We start from the raw sequence: 17,032 nt of genomic DNA on the forward strand, positions 1-17,032 counted from the left end.
GTCAAGTGAGCACTTTGGGATTTGTTCATGCTGCCTTTTGTTTTGCAAGTTACTTATCATTTCTGTAGCTCAGTTTTCCCATTTGTCTGTTGAAGAAGGACTAAGAGCAGAAAATCTGAGCCAGGGTTTCCCCCAGTTCTGACATCCTAGGATTGATTGATGCAACAGAATGTCCAAACTTGAAACAGAAATGCTGATACTGACAACACCTCCTCCTGGAAGAACCTGGAAACCGAACTTACTCTGAGCTTTTCACTTGTGCATCATCCATTGACTTGACAAGCTTAACATGTTTAAAACCAAACTCACGCTCTGTGTCCCCAGACCGGCTGCTTCTCCTGTGGAGGCAGGAGCAGCACCACTGCCTTCTCACGCCCCTCAGACTGCAGCCTCATCCTCTGTCCTCAGTCTCTCCTGTTCCCAGGGCCCTTCACATCTGCACGGTGTCTAGAAAGGCCCCTTTTCCTCCACACAGGGCTTATTTTTCTAGTTCTGAACCATGTTACCTCCCACCTGAATATTGCAATGACTCCAGAAGTCTCCTAAGAGTCACGCATTATTACTACATAGAGCAATCCCTGTTAGAGGTATCATTTTGTTTATCTCTTCTTAATGGACAGCCTCCTGGAGCCCTTAGTAAGGCTTGCACCTTATCGCATGTTGTATGTATATTATAGTCATGTCTGTGTATCCAGGGCTTGTATTTATACATTCTTGTTGAAGGAACAAAACTCCCGGTTGATCCTCTTTCTCGCCTGCCGTGTACCAGGCCATGTCAAGCACTATACGAAGTTCTCTTCCTGCGCCATCTTGTCCCATTCAGCACTCCCCATGTGAGACCTGTCCCGGAGTTTTTCACGTTTTCAGGATGACAGTGCAGAGACACAGAAGTGCGCTGTAACCCTCTAACCCCGTCTGACTCTCAACCACCGTGTCAGAACTGCCACTCCTCATGTCAGTTTGTCCTCTGTACCTCTGACAGCACGGACTCCATCGGTTTCCTGACGAGAGTCCTTAATGGAGTCCCACTGTCCATCACATGAAGTCCTGATTCCTATTGCTGGGTTTCAAGACCTGTCGCGTTGGCAGAGCTCTGCCTTGCTTAGTCCCAGAGGATACCATTCCTATTGTATCTGATGGAAGTGGAGCCGCCTGGCGTTGTGCTTGGAGCAATTCTGCCATCTGAGATCCAGACCTTCTAAGCAAGATCTTCATCACCCTCCATCCAGGGGAAGTTTGCTCTGTCTCAGCACAGCACAGACTCACAGGCTCCGTAGACATGGGAGCACCCTCAATAGGCTATTTAAGGGGGAACTTAGTGCCAAAGGAAGAAGCTTCTTTCTAAGGTAACACAGCTGTCAGTGGCAGACCTTTGCTGGAACATAGCTGTCTTGTTTTAGCACGTCCTGTTGCCCCAGGGTTCCTTGGGAATTCAGAGGAGAAAAAGATGATCTGTGCACAAAGACTCTCCACAGCTGCAGTGCTTCAGCCTTGACTGGGGGAAGAACCACGGAACTTCTCCTCTTGAGCATTGTAGTTTACTAGGTCTGCTGTTTGATGATAAAAGAAAACACTCAAGTTAGTTCACGGACAGGAGGCTTCTTGTCATCTGATGCATCGGGCAGGGTAAACAACCTCATAGAAATTCAGGACAGATTATCAGCAGGGCTGGGCCCCATGGAGACAGCAGCAGGAGGGCAGTCCTTGATTGCCAAGATGTTCAGAGAACAGGGCCATGCATTCTGCCATTTATGCAGCTTGGTGACAGAGGCCACGTTGGTTTCTGTTTGGTTTCTGAGTTGCTCATACCTTGATTTCACTGAAACATGGGCCACAGGGTGTCACTTCGTGGTGGCTCCTCCATCTCCGGGTGCCTCATAGCCTTTCTGTTTCAGCTGCCTTACTAACCAGCAGATGGTTCCCGTTTTCCTTCATTCACATTCCCGAGCAATCTCACTGACCCAGCGTGTCATTTTGGGCCAGGGTACAGAGTCTGAAACCAGCAGCAGTCGATTTGTCATTTCTGGTTTGGTTATCACTAGACCAGGTGTGGTTCATTCATCCATGGCTCAGGGCGGGAGTGGAATCTCCAGACGTGGGAGACTGAGGATACCAGCGCTCACCAGGAAGAGGCTGGAGCAGGCCAGGCAGGAGGCAGGAGTGATGTGTTAAATTCATCCGCAGAGATGGGGTCACTGTAACCTTTGTGTTCCTGTACCCGGTCCTGTTTGCACTTAACTGCGTCATACCATCATCTACCTGCGGAGACGATCGTCTCACCGTTGCTGGGGTAGAGTCTACAGACCGGGGGTGCATTACACCCTGTGTATCTCCAGGGCCCAACCCAGGTCTGGCACTGTGAAAAGTTACTGCTGAATGAAGGGACCAGCAAATGAAGCTTTGTAGACAGTTACTGTTGCCGATTGATGCAACCGGTGTTCCAGGTTCTTGTCCCGTCCCAGAAAGAATTCAGAGACAAGACTCAGTGGTTAAAAAAAGGGTAAAGTGAAGATTTATTAAAGGATGGATAGTACACTCTCAGGGGAGAGCGGGCAGGCTCAGGTGAGCGGCTGCCCTGAGTTTCTTTGGCAAGTTAGTTACATAGGGTGTAAAAATGAATGGGGAAAATATTCACTGGGGAGAGAAAAGTCTGGGGTCGTATTCCCTGATTTTCATCCCAACTCCACCTTCCCAAAGGGAGGAGGGAGTTTTGTCTTTATTTAGTCTGGATTGGGAGTGTCATGGCGTCGGTGCATGATGGGTACTTCTGATCTGCAAGGCTAATTTTATTGAAATGAGGGCATAATGAGCAAAAGGTCACATTTGGATGCTAGAAATTCCTGCCTTTTCTCACCTTTCTTTGTTCTTCTCCAGGCCACTTGTCATCCCAAAAGGCATGATCCCTTATCAGCCCCAAGGTTCCTGCTTTTCTTTCTCTGCCCAGGAACCCCTGCTGCTTACATGATGTGTGGTTTCCTGCATTTGGCCTGTGCCCCTCCTTTCTGCCCCATTCCTGCCATTTGGTCTGTGTCCCCCTTTCTCTGCTCATATCTAGCTATCTGCCTGCTCTGACATTACTGCTCTGAGACAAAGAGAGAGTTACACATAGGCCTTTGATACCACAAATGATGCTACCTTACGCTGAGCGTCTGTTTGACCATTTTTGCTCTAATCTTCCCTCGGGTACTTTCATTCATGCAAGAGAATCCACACATTCATATAGGGTGTTTATTCACAGCCTGAGACAACACGGCTGACAACGTTATTTCCTGTGTGTATGGATGTATTTTATTCATCTTAATGATTAACATTCAAAAGTATTACAATGAGAAAAAGACCATCTTAAGGATTGAGTAGAGCAAAAATAATGTTCCTCACTGCACACATTGTATTTAGTCATCTTATTTAAAGTGGATTTAATTACTTGAAAAGATAATCAGTGAAAGATTCTATGTCTGGGGGTCTCAGGACTTAAGCTGGATTCCTTGGATACTCTGTGGCCATAAAAGCCTAGGAATAGAAAGGTGGATTGTACACACTTAAAAATAAGTGAAAGTCACAACTAACAAAGATTCTTTTCAATGTCAAATACAATTTTGGAGTTCAGATCGTCCTTGGAGGTGGATCATGCAATCTCCTTGTGTTGAAGATTGGGGGCGGGGGGTGGGGGTCGACTCTCAGAGTTTGGGAGCCAGGGAAGGCCAAAGCTTGGGTTTTGCAGTCACAAAAACTTGGATTTGAATTGTGGCCTTGCCTGTGATGAGGGTGTACCCTTGAGCGATGGACTTCACCACTTGGAGCTTCAGTTTCCTTGTAGATAATATCTTGGGTGATCCTTACATACGGTTGTGGTACAAATACAATTAAATGACGTACACCAAGCCGTGAGTATACTTCCCAGCACTAGAAAAATCAAGCACCTCCTCACGGATAATCCCAACTATGATTACCTAATTCTGTGTAGCCCATAAGGGATGGAACCAGGATTTGGACCCAGCCCTTCCCAACATCAGGCAGTGGGTGAGCTTTTCACTTCCAAACTGACACTCCTGTGGGTCTCTATTTCTCTAGAAACAAAGAAACTTTCATTGGAACAGTTTTAAAATTTACTTGCCCTTCCAGAAGGTCATGGCATTGATAAGGGGCCCTCTTTGCTGCCCACTTTAACATTTGCATTTGGTATTAGAGAGCAGAGTAACATATACAATGCCCTTTTTGCAGTCTCTGCTGTGTGTTTTGCACCTGAGCAGAAGTGATTTTTACCCCAAGCTTATGCTTTGCTCCAAGCATAGAAATCGAGGGAAGAAATGTGATTCAGTAGTTCTTGTAAATACTTCCTCTCCTCTGTTCTCTGTGATTTCCATGGACATGGCGTAATTCCTGTGATTCGATTTGAAACTAGAGACCAGCTCGGTGCTGAGTGATGCGATCTGAACAGGGAATAAAATATGCTTGAATTAATTTGCATAATGGAATCCGATTGGTTACAAAGCTGTGTTTGTTGAGGTGGGGACCAGAGCCCCTGCGCTCCCAACAAGAGGACTGCGCACTTTGCAAGAATAAGGTTTTGAGTTCTGGTGTGGGCCTCGGCAATATTCTTAATGTAATGATAACCTGTCTTTAACTGTAAATTAGCTCCCTGGAAATGAAAAGAACGGGGTCAGCCTGTCTGATCCTTGCAGCTCTGTAGGGGAGGAGAACGCTAAGAAACCAAAGCCGCTTGCTTTCTGCTAAGCGCTTTCGTCTTTCTTTCTCTACCCGGTAACAAGTTCCAGCAGGAGTCCAAATACACTTAAACACCCGTATATGTGATTTCCTTTCATGGAGACAGAAGCAGGCACAGCAAGAGAGCTTTCTGCTCAAGGCGCAGTAGCTCATGACGTGCTATCTGCTCTCAAGATGGAGGGGCGAGCCTCCCACTTAGAGCCGGTGGTTTTGCAAATCCATTTTCCTGTCATGTTATTACTCCTGTGACTTTCAACAACGTGTATTTTTTTCTTCCCAAGCAATATGCTCCCATCATAAAATAAAGTCCTTCTATATGTTTTAGTAGAACTCCAATGCTTAGACATTCTGGCATGTGGCTAGAAAGCGCTTTAATGGAAGGACTGTTCAAGAACTGCCTTGGGGGTCTTTATTGAAACCAATTAGAACATTGATGTATTTCCTGAGTTATTACCAACGTCAAGGTCTTCTTAGGAGGGCGGTCTCCTGCCTCATTTTCATGCGTGATTCCTGCCGACTCTCTACCACTGCGTACATCAAGCAGATTTCTAGATTTCAGAAGCACTTCTCAAATAACAATCATCTTTCTGAACACATTTTTTTGACCTGTGCATTTAGAAATTCTGCAACGGGGTTTAAAAAATAAAAAAGAAAAGATGTGCTGGTGCTGTTTAGGACCTGGCTGTACTGTGTTGTTGATGAACTGATATAATTACCTCCTGTTCATCCCTCTTGTTATCTTTACCTTGACCATTGCTGTAAAATGCTTTATCTTCTTCCTTCTGGTTTGGTTTCAATATTTTAGTCACAGCGTTACCCGCCCCCAATCACAGTGCCACCAGAACTTATTTTCATCATGACATTATTGTGAGTGTCTGGGGATGTGTGCCCGTGTTGGATCTGCAGCCTTCCCTTGGAGAGGCAATAACACACAGGACTGTAGGGAATAGGGATGGAGACCTTGGAACCAAACATCCAGGGTTCATATCCCAGCTCCTCCACTTGCTGGCTCTGGAACTGTAAGCAAGTTCCTTAATCTTGCTATGCTTCAGACTACTTATCTGTGAAATGGGGATAACAGCAATAGCACCTTGTAAAGTTATTGTGAAAATTTGACTCAACTCGTTGAAAGCACTTAGAAGAATGTTAGGGAGATAATTAACAATGGACAGATGTTAACTGTTGCTAACATTTTCATCATAGTCATATTATGAGCATATATTGAGTTCTAATGTTGGTTTACTTACAGGTGGCTTCTGGGTTACTGTTCTTATTACAGCGTCCGTATCATTTCCTTATGAACCTCAGAAACCAACCAGTGGTGATAGTCGGTGTTGCTCACTGGTTAAGGACACAGACTCCAGAGCCAGATGTCACGGGTTCAAACCCAGCTCTGCGATTTATCAGAAACATAACTTTGCATAAGTTGTTTACTCTGTCCAGGCCTCAGTTTCCATCCTTTAAAAAGAATATTCATAACACCCATTCATAAGTTTGTTGTAGAATTTAATAGATGAGTTACTATTTGTAAAGTTTTCAGAACAGTGGCTAGAAAAATCTTTTCCTAAGTAAACTTTCATTCTGAAATTGGATTTTTTAAAAATCATGTCTTGAAATTCATCTTGTACATACTTGAGATTAACTATTAAAGTAACTTTATGTCGTACATGCATTCATATAAATAATGCGCCTGGTGATTACTTTAAAAGCAACTTGGTTTTGCTATTCTTTCCAACAGAAGAAAATAATTTTACCTTTGTGACAGAGGATGACATGTATTGTTTATTGGTCATGTGGAAACTCTTAAATTCATTAAGATCAAGCTAAAATTTTTTTTATAAAGTAAAAAAAAGTTGTCATCTTGTTTCAACACGTTGAGTGTCAGAAGTAATTGTGCTTCACAGCAAAATGGCAGCCAGAAAAAAAGAGGTGCATAAACATCAACTTTAACTAAACCTTTTCTTTCAAATACACTTCACGGTCTATATGCAAGAGTAAGTTATCACTGTGTGAGTGAACACTTAATACTTGGCGTGGTGTGCAGTGGGCACAGATCTTGTTGCACCATATGCTTTTTCTTTTCTATTTCTCCTTCTTGAGATTCTGTGGTGGGATACCAAATCTGAAAGTAGAGTAGGAGGTTCAAACCATACATTCAGATTTTATTGGTGTCCTGCTTTGAGCTCAGGCACTGGACATGTAATTGTGAATAAGATATCCTTCCAACCATTAAGAGGCATCCAGTCTAGTAAGAAGATGGTGTATGAATCGCAAGTTCCCTAAAATCTCTCACCAGAAGTCCAAACAAGGACGTGAAGCTGAGAGCCACTTGCAGAAAACGTCACCCACTGGCTTCACTTTACAGAGAACGAGGCAGAGCCTCCCTGAGGGAGACTGAGGAGGTCCCACCACAAGCTAGTGGCAGACTCTTAATCATAGCTTGGGCTTTCTTAAGTGCAGGGGTCTTCCTGTTGCTTCGCATGGCCTCATTTTAGGACCTAACTCCTCCTGGTCCCTACCTGGGGTGTTTCCATGCAGTTTGCCTTGCAAGAAACAGCATTTGATGTATTATTAATATGCCTGAGTCTCAGGGTGAAGCTGTTAGATGATGACTGTCTTTTGAATCTTTCTTTCTCTTCCACAGTCTTTTACTGTGTATCCTGAGGTCTGTCAACAACAAACACCAAACTCCCTGTTCCTTGAAAAGAGACTTACATAATACATCCATAAAGTGGCATTGAGGACAGTGAGGGACACCTGAAATGACTGCACATCTGTGGCCTCCCCAGATGCCAGTTTGCCGTATTACAAAGGAAGCCGAAAGGCTTGGGGTGCTGAAGTCAAAGAGCCTCAGGAAGGAAGGGGTTCCGCACCAACAAATTGGAATTCCACCAGTGCCCTTATTTTCGAGACCTTGAAGGCCAGAGGGCTGTGGTGTCTCCATGTGACTCCTACTCCTCTGTACCTCTTAGAGAAAGCAACTCTTCCTGTCTTTGAGGCATCTCCACCTGCAGGGCAGGAGCACCTCCTTCTGCCGAGTGAGGCCTGTGGACTTGGGCTGTGGCTCTCTGGAAAGACAGGGAGAGACCCAGTGTGTGCCCCGTGCCCACTCTGTCTCCAGCCCTGCCTACCTGCCCCGATTCCTATCATCCCTGCCTTCCAGATGAGGCTGTGGAGACTCAGAGTGCTGGCCTGGTGTGCCCAAGGCCACCCGGCTTGAAATACATGGAAGCAGCATTCCAGTCCAGGTCTACCTGAGCTCCAAGTCTAAGTACAGTCCACTGTGCCAAGGTGCAGACTCCCTCTTTCCTGTTCCCCTCTTCCTCCCAGCCATTTCATCCAAGTTAGATAGCAAAGAAACAGAGGATGGTTTTTTATTCCTACAACACTCAGGAATCTCACCAGTTTCATTTAGACCAGCTGGTGCTGAAATGAAGTGTCATCCTCAGCATCAGTGGGCCATCCCCCGTGCCTGGCAATTTTCTGAGTCTCTCATGTTGCTGGTAGGGGTGGTAGTGAGCATCATCTCCTTCTGGGAACTAGGGTTCCAACTGGTGTCTGGGTGATGCTTCAAAGAGAAAGAATGGTTGTCTGGGGAGAAAATGTGGGGTCCTAAGACATAGGAATGAGCAAGGCAAGTTCCTTAGGGGAGAATTAAGTTTCCAGCACCAGAAAGACTAAGTCCAGTGAAGAAGCCCAGGAACCTGAGACAGGAGTTAAGGACCAGAGAGGAGAACCAGTGTGCTGGAGAGAGGACTGGAGTGACTGTGGGTCAGACACCTACAAGGGGCATGGAAAGGCGTTAGTGGCTCATCCTTACTATTGGTGAATCGCTGAGTCATGGCTGGGTGCCAGGAACAAGACCTTTCCACCAGTTGGTGGGGAATGCTGCTTTATTTTGCTTTTCCTGGTTGGAGAGAGCTTATAAAGTATCCTTGGAAAGACTTCCAGGTTAAGGTAGGATCTTCAGCTTCTTGGGCAGTGGGGGGGGGGGGCGGCATTGGAGCAGACAAGAGCAAATCTTGCTCACTGAATTGACACAGTAGCCTTCACTGATCCACCAATGAGAATTTGACCCATTGTTACACTGGTAAACATTTTGGTGGCCATCAAGGACCATCTCAGGATCTGCCCCGACCTCCTGTGTCTAGAAGGATCCATCGCTACATTCCTCCTTCATTATACCATCCAGTCACGCTGAACAGTCTTGGGACTGCTGTGCTTGTGACCAGCTCTGGGCTTTGGGTACATCCCACCCATGCCCTTCTTACCACAGTAACTCATCTTGAGGGCTGTGCCCAGCCATCCCCTCCTCTGGGAAGTCTTCCTTAACTGCCCCACTCTCTGTCTGCCATTTCCATCTTCAACCCCATCAATTATGTGTTCCTCTCCTGGGTGCCCATAATGCTCTAACTTTCCCTATTACAGTACCATCCCCAAGCACAAGTATGATCATTAATAACAGTGTAAACATGAGGCACCTACCACGTACCAGGCCTGGTGCTGAGACGGGGGCGTGTTATTGCTCAGGATCCCTGTGTAGGCCCTGCAGCCAGCCAGTACGATTCTGGTGCCCATTTCATAAGTGAGCAAGCAGAGCTCAGGGTCAGCTGAGCCAAAACCCAGAGCGAGTAAGTGTAAAACTGGCCCTCAGACCTGGGCAGCTGGATTGCACAGCACACGTTTTATCCTCCTGTAGACCTTGAGGGGCTTCTCTGTGTACGTGTTTGTCTCACCCACCACGGGGTAAACTGAGAGCGGGGACGATCTCTGACCAGCGCTGGCCTCCTCGGTACCCAGAGCAAAGCCCTCACAGGGCCCAGCCTGGCTCAGTGTTTACTGAGTGGAACTGAAATGAAGTGGGGATGGAGCCGGTGACTAATGTGACCTTCCCTTCTGCCTGCAGAGGCCGACGGGGGACGAGGGCAGCCCTGACGTGATGTGCTCGGCGAGGAGACACATTCCAGCCCGAGAGAGGTCTGTGTGACGCGTCTGGGAGGCCACCATCTGCCGGGCCGCCGCACGCTTGGCGGAAGGGGTGACAGCTGCCTTGTCCTGTGCCTACCACGTAACCAAAAATGAAGGAGAACTACTGTTTACGAGCCGCCCTGGTGTGCCTGGGTGTGCTGTGCCACAGCCAGGCCTTCGCCGCCGAGCGGAGGAGCCACCTGCGCCCCTCGTTCCACGGGCACCACGAGAAGGGCAAGGAGGGCCAGGTGCTGCAGCGCTCCAAGAGGGGCTGGGTCTGGAACCAGTTCTTCGTCATCGAGGAGTACACCGGGCCGGACCCCGTGCTCGTGGGCAGGGTAAGGCTGCTGTCGCTCATTGTCCACGTCCCACTCTCCTCCCTCCCGGTACCAGGGTGTGGTCAAGGCAAAGTCCAGGAGGGAGAATAATCATGGTGTGGCCATCCAGCAAAAACCACAAAGTCCTTGTTCACACATCCTTCCAGCCTTTTTTTTTTTTTCCCCAGTTCATAGACTTAGCCATGTTAAGAACACTTCTGTTTTCCACTTAATGTCATGCCCCCTAAAACTCTGTTTTTAATGGCTACACAATAGTGTGCTGAATGGAAATGATTATTTAGCCGTTCTCCAACTGCGGACACTTCCCCGACCACACTCAAACCCAGCTTGGGTGCCCTCCTTTGTGTTCTCGTAGCTCTCTGTGCTCTTTTCATCATAGCTATCCTTTTCACAGCGCATGTGTCTATGCGTTCATCTGTCTCCCCACCTCCACCTGAAGCTACTTTTCCATCAGGAACAGCATCACTATTGTGTCCCCGGGTTGTGCTAAAGCCCAGGTTGGGGGAAGCCTCTGTGCATATTTGAGGAGATGAATGGATATGTCTTAAGAATGGGTGGGATTTTATCCACTTTGGCTTAGGGATGGCAAAAACCAGTTTGGAAGGCTGGGGAATCTTAGCTCTACCCAGATCCTGCGTTCTCTGTGGACTGGTGCCAAAAAGTGCAGGGGTAGAAAGAGAGTCCAAAATATGTTTGAAAAACTGACTGTCACTTACAGTAAAATGTACAGCTGTCTCTCAGAGGATGGTGACGTTAACTGCAAGCAGAGAGGTGTTCATGCATAAGATCAGAAAGCCTGCTATGAGCCGGTACAGAGCAAAGCAAATGGTAACCTAGGGTGAAGTGGTCCCTGGTCTCAGAGTTCAGGGACTAGTGGAAAAGAGACAGTTACCTAAGCAATTAAAAAGATAATAAAGTGAGGAGTAGAATAATGAAGAAATTCAGTAGACGTGATTATGAATTTACATGGTACTGTCTGGGAGGGGTGAAGGAAGGTTTCATGGAGACAGTGATAATACTTGTGACCTGAAAGAGGAGTAGGAGTTACCCAGGGAGGGGGGAAAAGGGACAAGAGCAGATTTGAGGGGGTGCTGATTTGTGAGCCTCATAGATTCCAACAAAGCTATCTTAGTTGCTGTTCAAGCTGAGAACAGCATTCCGTATTTATGAAATAGACGTCTCTGGAGGAAGTTCATATTAGCGTCTCAATAATATTGTTCAGGGCTATAAGAAAGTAGCTTTTTGAAGAGATATACCAAGGCAATTTAATTTATTTATATCCAAAATGGAAAGATTACACCCAAAATAGAAGTAGTCTTGAGAAGTGGGAGCACAAGGGAATCACTGGCACGAAGAATTCGTTCTGTCCAGAAGATGGGCTCTGTGCCGAGAGAGGAAGAGATGCCAGTCATGTAGGGCCGTGTGGCTTGAGCAATGTGGAGAGCTGTGCATGAATTGTTCTGAGAAAATAGGACCTCTGCTGCAGGGACCTCCTTGGTAGGGAGCAGGGTGTGTATCAGGATTGGGTTGTAGGAGAGACAGGACCTGAGAGCCATTTCAGCATCTCTGTGGAGCAAGCTGTTGTCATAGCTACTAAGAGGCAGAGGGAAAAGGGAGAGGAAGGGGAAGTAATGAGTGATCTTGAAAATCGAGGCACATGGGAACGAGTCTGATGTCAAGGTGGATGGGGGAATCGAAGTCAAGTGGTTGGATGCTATGTTCTTTCTTTGTGATTATGCTGATCTGAGTTCCCCTTGAACAGGAGGACTACACTAGATGACTTGTTCCCTAATGACCTTTGATTTGATGACATTCAAGGTGGAGTGATTTAGGATGCTCTGAAAGAGTGGAATTTGGCAAACCATGAACTTTTTTTTTAATTGAAGTATAGTCAGTTCACAATGTTGTGACAATTTCTGGTTACAGCACAATGCTTCAGTCATACGTGAATATACATACATTTGTTTTCATATTCTTTTTCACCATAAGCTACAAGATATCGAATATAGTTCCATGTGCTATACAGTATAAACTTGTTTATCTATTTTATATATACCAGTCAGTATCTGCAAATCTCAAACTGCCTGTTTATCCCTTCCCATCCCCTTCCCCTCTGTAACCATAAGTTTGTTTTCTATGTCTGTGAGTCTGTTCTGTTTTATAAATATGTTCACTTGTCTTTGTTTTTTTTTTTTAGATTACACATATGAGTGACATCATATGGTATTTTCCTTTCTCCTTCTGGCTCACTTCACTTAGAATGACAATCTCCAGGGCCATCCATGTTGCTGTAAATGGCATTATTTTATTATTTTTTATGGCTGAGTAGTATTCCATTGTATAAATATACCACAACTTCTTTATCCAGTCATCTGTTGATGGACATTTAGGTTGTTTCCATGTCTTGGCTATTGTAAATAGTGCTGCTATGAACATTGGGGTGCAGGTGTCTTTTTGAATTAAGGATCCCTCTGGATATATGCTCAAGAGTGGGATTGCTGGATCATATAGTAAGTCTATTTTTAGTCTTTTGAGGAATCTCCATACTGTTTTCCACAGTGGCTGCACCAAACTGCATTCCCACCAACAGTGTAGGACGGTTCAGTTTTCTCCACACCCTCTCCAGCATTTATCGTTTGTGGACTTTTGAATGATGGCCATTCTGACTGGTGTGAGGTGATGCCTCATTGTAGTTTTGATTTGCATTTCTCTGACAATTAGTGATATTGAGCATTTTTTCATGTGCCTATTGATCATTTGTATGTCTTCACTGGAGAATTGCTTGTTTAGGTCTTCTGCCCATTTTTGGATTGGGTTGTTTGTTTTTTTCTTATTAAGTCGTATGAGCTGTTTATATATTCTGGAAATCAAGCTCTTGTCAGTCTCATCTTTTGCAAGTATTTTCTCTCATTCTGTAGGTTGTTGTTTTGCTTGTGGTTTCCTTTGCTGTGCAAAAGCTTGTAAGTTTAATTAGGTTTCATTTGTTTATTTTTGCTTTTATTTCTATTGCCTGGGTAGACTGCCCTAGGAGAACATTGCTGAGATGTATATGAGATAATGTTTTGCCTATGTTTTCGTCTAGATTTATTGTATCTTGTCTTATGTTTAAGTCTGTAAGCCATTTTGAGTTTATTTTTATGTATGGTGTGAGGGAGTGTTCTAACTTCACTGATTTACATGCAGCTGTCCAGTTTTCCCAACACCATTTGCTGAAGAGACTGTCTTTATTCCGTTATATGTTCTTGCCTTAAACCATGGACTTTTAGATTTCCTGCAGGAAGCACAGTCTGTCACGCTGTGATCTGCAGATGGGAAGCCATCAGTCTTGGGAGTTAGGAACTGTGTTTGTCTCAGTGACTGGGTCCCTTGATAGCACTGAAAGCTTTCCCAAACTGCTTTTTGTATTGAACCTAATAAGTATCGCTGTTGGTTGTATGGAGAGAGAAAAAAAAAATTCATATCTAACCTCAAACTCTGAAAATAAGATAAAAATAATGAGCAGTAATTTTTAAAGTTTTTTGTTTTTGTGTTTAGTTATTTGGTTTATCATGAAATCGTATCTGTTTAATTCCCAAGAGTTTTGCCAAATTCACACGTAGCATATGGAGGTCCCTGGAAACATTCTTCCTTAGGCACTTCTATTAAACATGCGTTGCATTGATTTCCTTGTTCCACGTTAACCCGCCTGAGCCTCTGACTTTTGTCAGGTCTGAGGCGGGGAAACAAACAAATGCAAACTATTGCTGGGGGTTGACTGACGGGAGAGACGGGGGGGATGGTGGCAGGGATCCTGCCCTTACTGGGGAAACTGTATGAAGATTGGGACAATTTGGTTCATACGTTCAAATCGCTTAGTAGAATACTCACATTCTGCCTTATTCGTAAGAATTGTGTAGCCATAATTTCATGACAACACGTGGGTTTTTATGGATAGTGAGTTCTGAAGGAAAGTGTGCTTTTTTCCTTCTTTTCCTGAGAAGCACTATGGACTAAAATCAAAACATAATTTGTGCCTACAGGTATCCGCTTGAAGCTGAGATACTTCGTGCTTCACCGAGGCACTGCAAATCAACTAGATATTTTTTGGGAAATTGAAACAATACAAGAACATTTAAAAAGCAGTGTATTCAGTCTTGCTTTGTGATTCTGGGCAAGCTCTCCAGGCCTTGGTTTCCTAAGAGTAATAATTAAAATGGCATTAATAATAATATTAAAATGACATTGATAGTAATAAGCAATAAGATAATAGTAAGTTATAAATAATAAGTAGTATTATCATTATCAATACCTTTTGAATCAAGCTTTTTACTTTATACTAGGTTTTCTTATATAGTAGGTAGAACCAAGAGCCTTTTATCCACTTGGCTACTCTTGAAGCCTATGAGAACAGTAAAAGTAATGCTTATCTTTTCCCACGAAAAGGGTAAAATGAAGGCAGAGGAAGTCAGATTAAGATGACAGCTGCAGAAATTGAGGTTGGACAGCAAGGTACAGTGAAGAGTTTATTGCTACAGGGAAATTGGATGTGGTCTTTGAGGGGAGTTCCGTGTTACAAAGCACAGAGCAGAGTCAAGGCAGACAGATAGCGGCCGGGTAGTTAGGAGACCTGGATGACTTCCTGGCCTTGCCGAGCATGGGTTTAGGCAAACACCATTGTTTCTCTGGGCTTTGTTAAGAGAGGCGGACGGCCCAAGGATATCTGAGGTTCTTTCTATCGTCTAAGAAGCTGCTATCATCCCGGGCCAGCCGCCCCGTGCTTATGCTGAGGACGGGAGAGTCTCTAGGCAGGGCACATCCACAAATCCTCCTCCTTCCTGGGCCACACACAGGGTCTTCTAGAAAGTCTGATCAGTGAATTGTTTGTGGTAACAAAAGCCTGGAAACAACCTTGGGGACCTTTGGAAGAGGACTGCTAAAAATATGATCATAAATAACATCCAGATAGTGGATGAGGTCGATCTGTATGGAGCAGTGTGGAAGGGTCACCTTATTTACTCCTGTAGGAAAACAGAGGTGAAGAGTGGTACGTGCACTGTGCCTTTTATTGCCTAAAAATAAACCAGGGCAGGTGTATCAGTATGGATATTCTTACACAGGCATAGAATGTGTTGTAGAGGATCCACAAGAAACTGGTAACAACCGCACTCTCTCTCTGAGCAAGGAAATGAAGGAATGGGAGTCGGAACTGAGATTTACTTATTGCATAAATGTGTGTTCTTAATTTTCTTTCAAATGCATATATTTCTTACAAAATAACTATCTATATATGTATATATATTTTGTATGTGTTCATATGTCACGGGAGGGGAGGAGGGAGAGAATGAATCTTACAATTTATAAAAAATTTTTGGACTGTGGTGTCATGGCTCCCCAGCTGTGTGACCTTGGCCAAGAGTTATCTTCTCTAAGATTCCATTTGTTCATGTGTAAAATGGTGTGAGAACGTCTGCCTCTCATGGTGTGTGTGTGTGTGTGTGTGTGTGTGTGTGTACACAGTGTACTGTAGTAAAAGCCTGTAAATGAGTCTCTGCCTTCCCAGCGCACCTGACATGGAATTACAAATCTCGGTTTCTTTTTTCCTAGCTTCATTCCGATATTGACTCTGGCGATGGGAACATTAAATACATTCTCTCAGGTGAAGGAGCCGGAACCATTTTTGTGATTGATGACAAATCAGGGAACATTCATGCCACCAAGACATTGGACCGAGAGGAGAGAGCCCAGTACACACTGATGGCTCAGGCGGTGGACAGGGACACCAACCGGCCCCTGGAACCGCCATCGGAATTCATTGTCAAGGTCCAGGACATCAATGACAACCCTCCCGAGTTCTTACACGAGACCTATCACGCCAATGTGCCCGAGAGGTCCAACGTGGGTGCGTACAGCGGGGGACCCCGGCACCACCTACAGGCCTGGTGTCTCTGCGGGTGGGTGGGCTGGTGCCCCTTCTCCCTGGTCAGGAAATAGAAGTTATGCTGTATCTTCCATGGCAAAATAACAAACAAAATATTTCATGTATGTAGCTGAAGTTTCAGATATTTTAAATCACCCTGAGGTTTTAAACGCTAAACTTATGAAATATCAGGAAGTGTGGAGGAGTGGGAGGAACGTGATGGAAGCCAAGTCATCCTGGCTCTGGTGCTTCTTAACTTGTGTGACTTGGCATCGGTGACATCTGTTCTCTTAGCCTGAGTTTCTCCTCTGTAAAATGGGAGTAAAAGTTTCTAGTCATGCAGGATTAGACATAACGTGCGTTTGGTCACTGGTGCATGTCAGTATTCAAGAAGTGACAGCGGCAGCGATATTTGTAGCATGTAGGCACCGTGCTAATTAATGATTTACATGCACTGTTGCATTTAATTTTTGCAATGATTCATCTTTGCAATGAGGTAGGTCCTATTTGACATATTTTGCAGATGGGAAACCCAAGCTAGAAACAGGTTAACTAATTTATCCAAGGTCGTCTGAGCTATTAAGTGGATCCAGACTACAGACCTAACCATGACACTGTGTCACCATCTGTTAGACTAATGCAGAAGCAGGTATGTCTTTTATCACATGTCAAGACACATTTGTGTTGTTAGAGGATAATTTTCTGAAGGATTTCTTCACCTGGCTACCTTTTCCTGGCAATAACTTCTGTTTGTTTGGCTTTGTAGAATGCATGTAGTTGGGGGTCTCTTGAGAAGCATGCCTCTTATTAAGAAGGGTCTGTCTTTCAAACAGTGATCAGGGCTGTTCTGATCAGGGAGTGAGTCTAGTTATATGAATCAGAGATTTAGAACTCCAGTGAATTTAAGCATCATCTGGGCCAAACTGCCCATTTTGCAGATGAGAAAACCAAGCACCGAGATTGGGAATCAGCCTGCTCAAGAAAGTTAGATACAGAGGTGACCCTAGAACTCTAATCTCCTTTCATTTTGCATATAGAGCTTGCGATGGTTAAAAAAGAAAAAAAAGAAAAAAAAGTCTCCTCCTCCTCTTCCTCCTCCAGCTAA

At 44.8% G+C, this 17,032-nt stretch overlaps 1 protein-coding gene across 4 annotated transcripts in view; it reads left to right on the top strand.

Moving 5' to 3' along the window:
- The window catches only part of CDH11 (cadherin 11), a 141,018-nt gene that overhangs the window by 84,351 nt on the left and 39,635 nt on the right, over positions 1 to 17,032 (top strand). For all 4 annotated transcript variants that reach the window (XM_031458330.2, XM_064489104.1, XM_010985693.3 and 1 more), the window contains exons 3-4: positions 9,632 to 10,031; positions 15,615 to 15,909. In XM_031458330.2, the coding sequence (XP_031314190.1) occupies positions 9,804 to 10,031; positions 15,615 to 15,909 (523 nt within the window). In that variant the 5' untranslated portion in view covers positions 9,632 to 9,803. The remainder of the gene's footprint in view (positions 1 to 9,631; positions 10,032 to 15,614; positions 15,910 to 17,032) is intronic.

Source organism: Camelus dromedarius, chromosome 9 (genome assembly GCF_036321535.1).
Source record: "Camelus dromedarius isolate mCamDro1 chromosome 9, mCamDro1.pat, whole genome shotgun sequence".
Taxonomy (NCBI): domain Eukaryota; kingdom Metazoa; phylum Chordata; class Mammalia; order Artiodactyla; family Camelidae; genus Camelus; species Camelus dromedarius.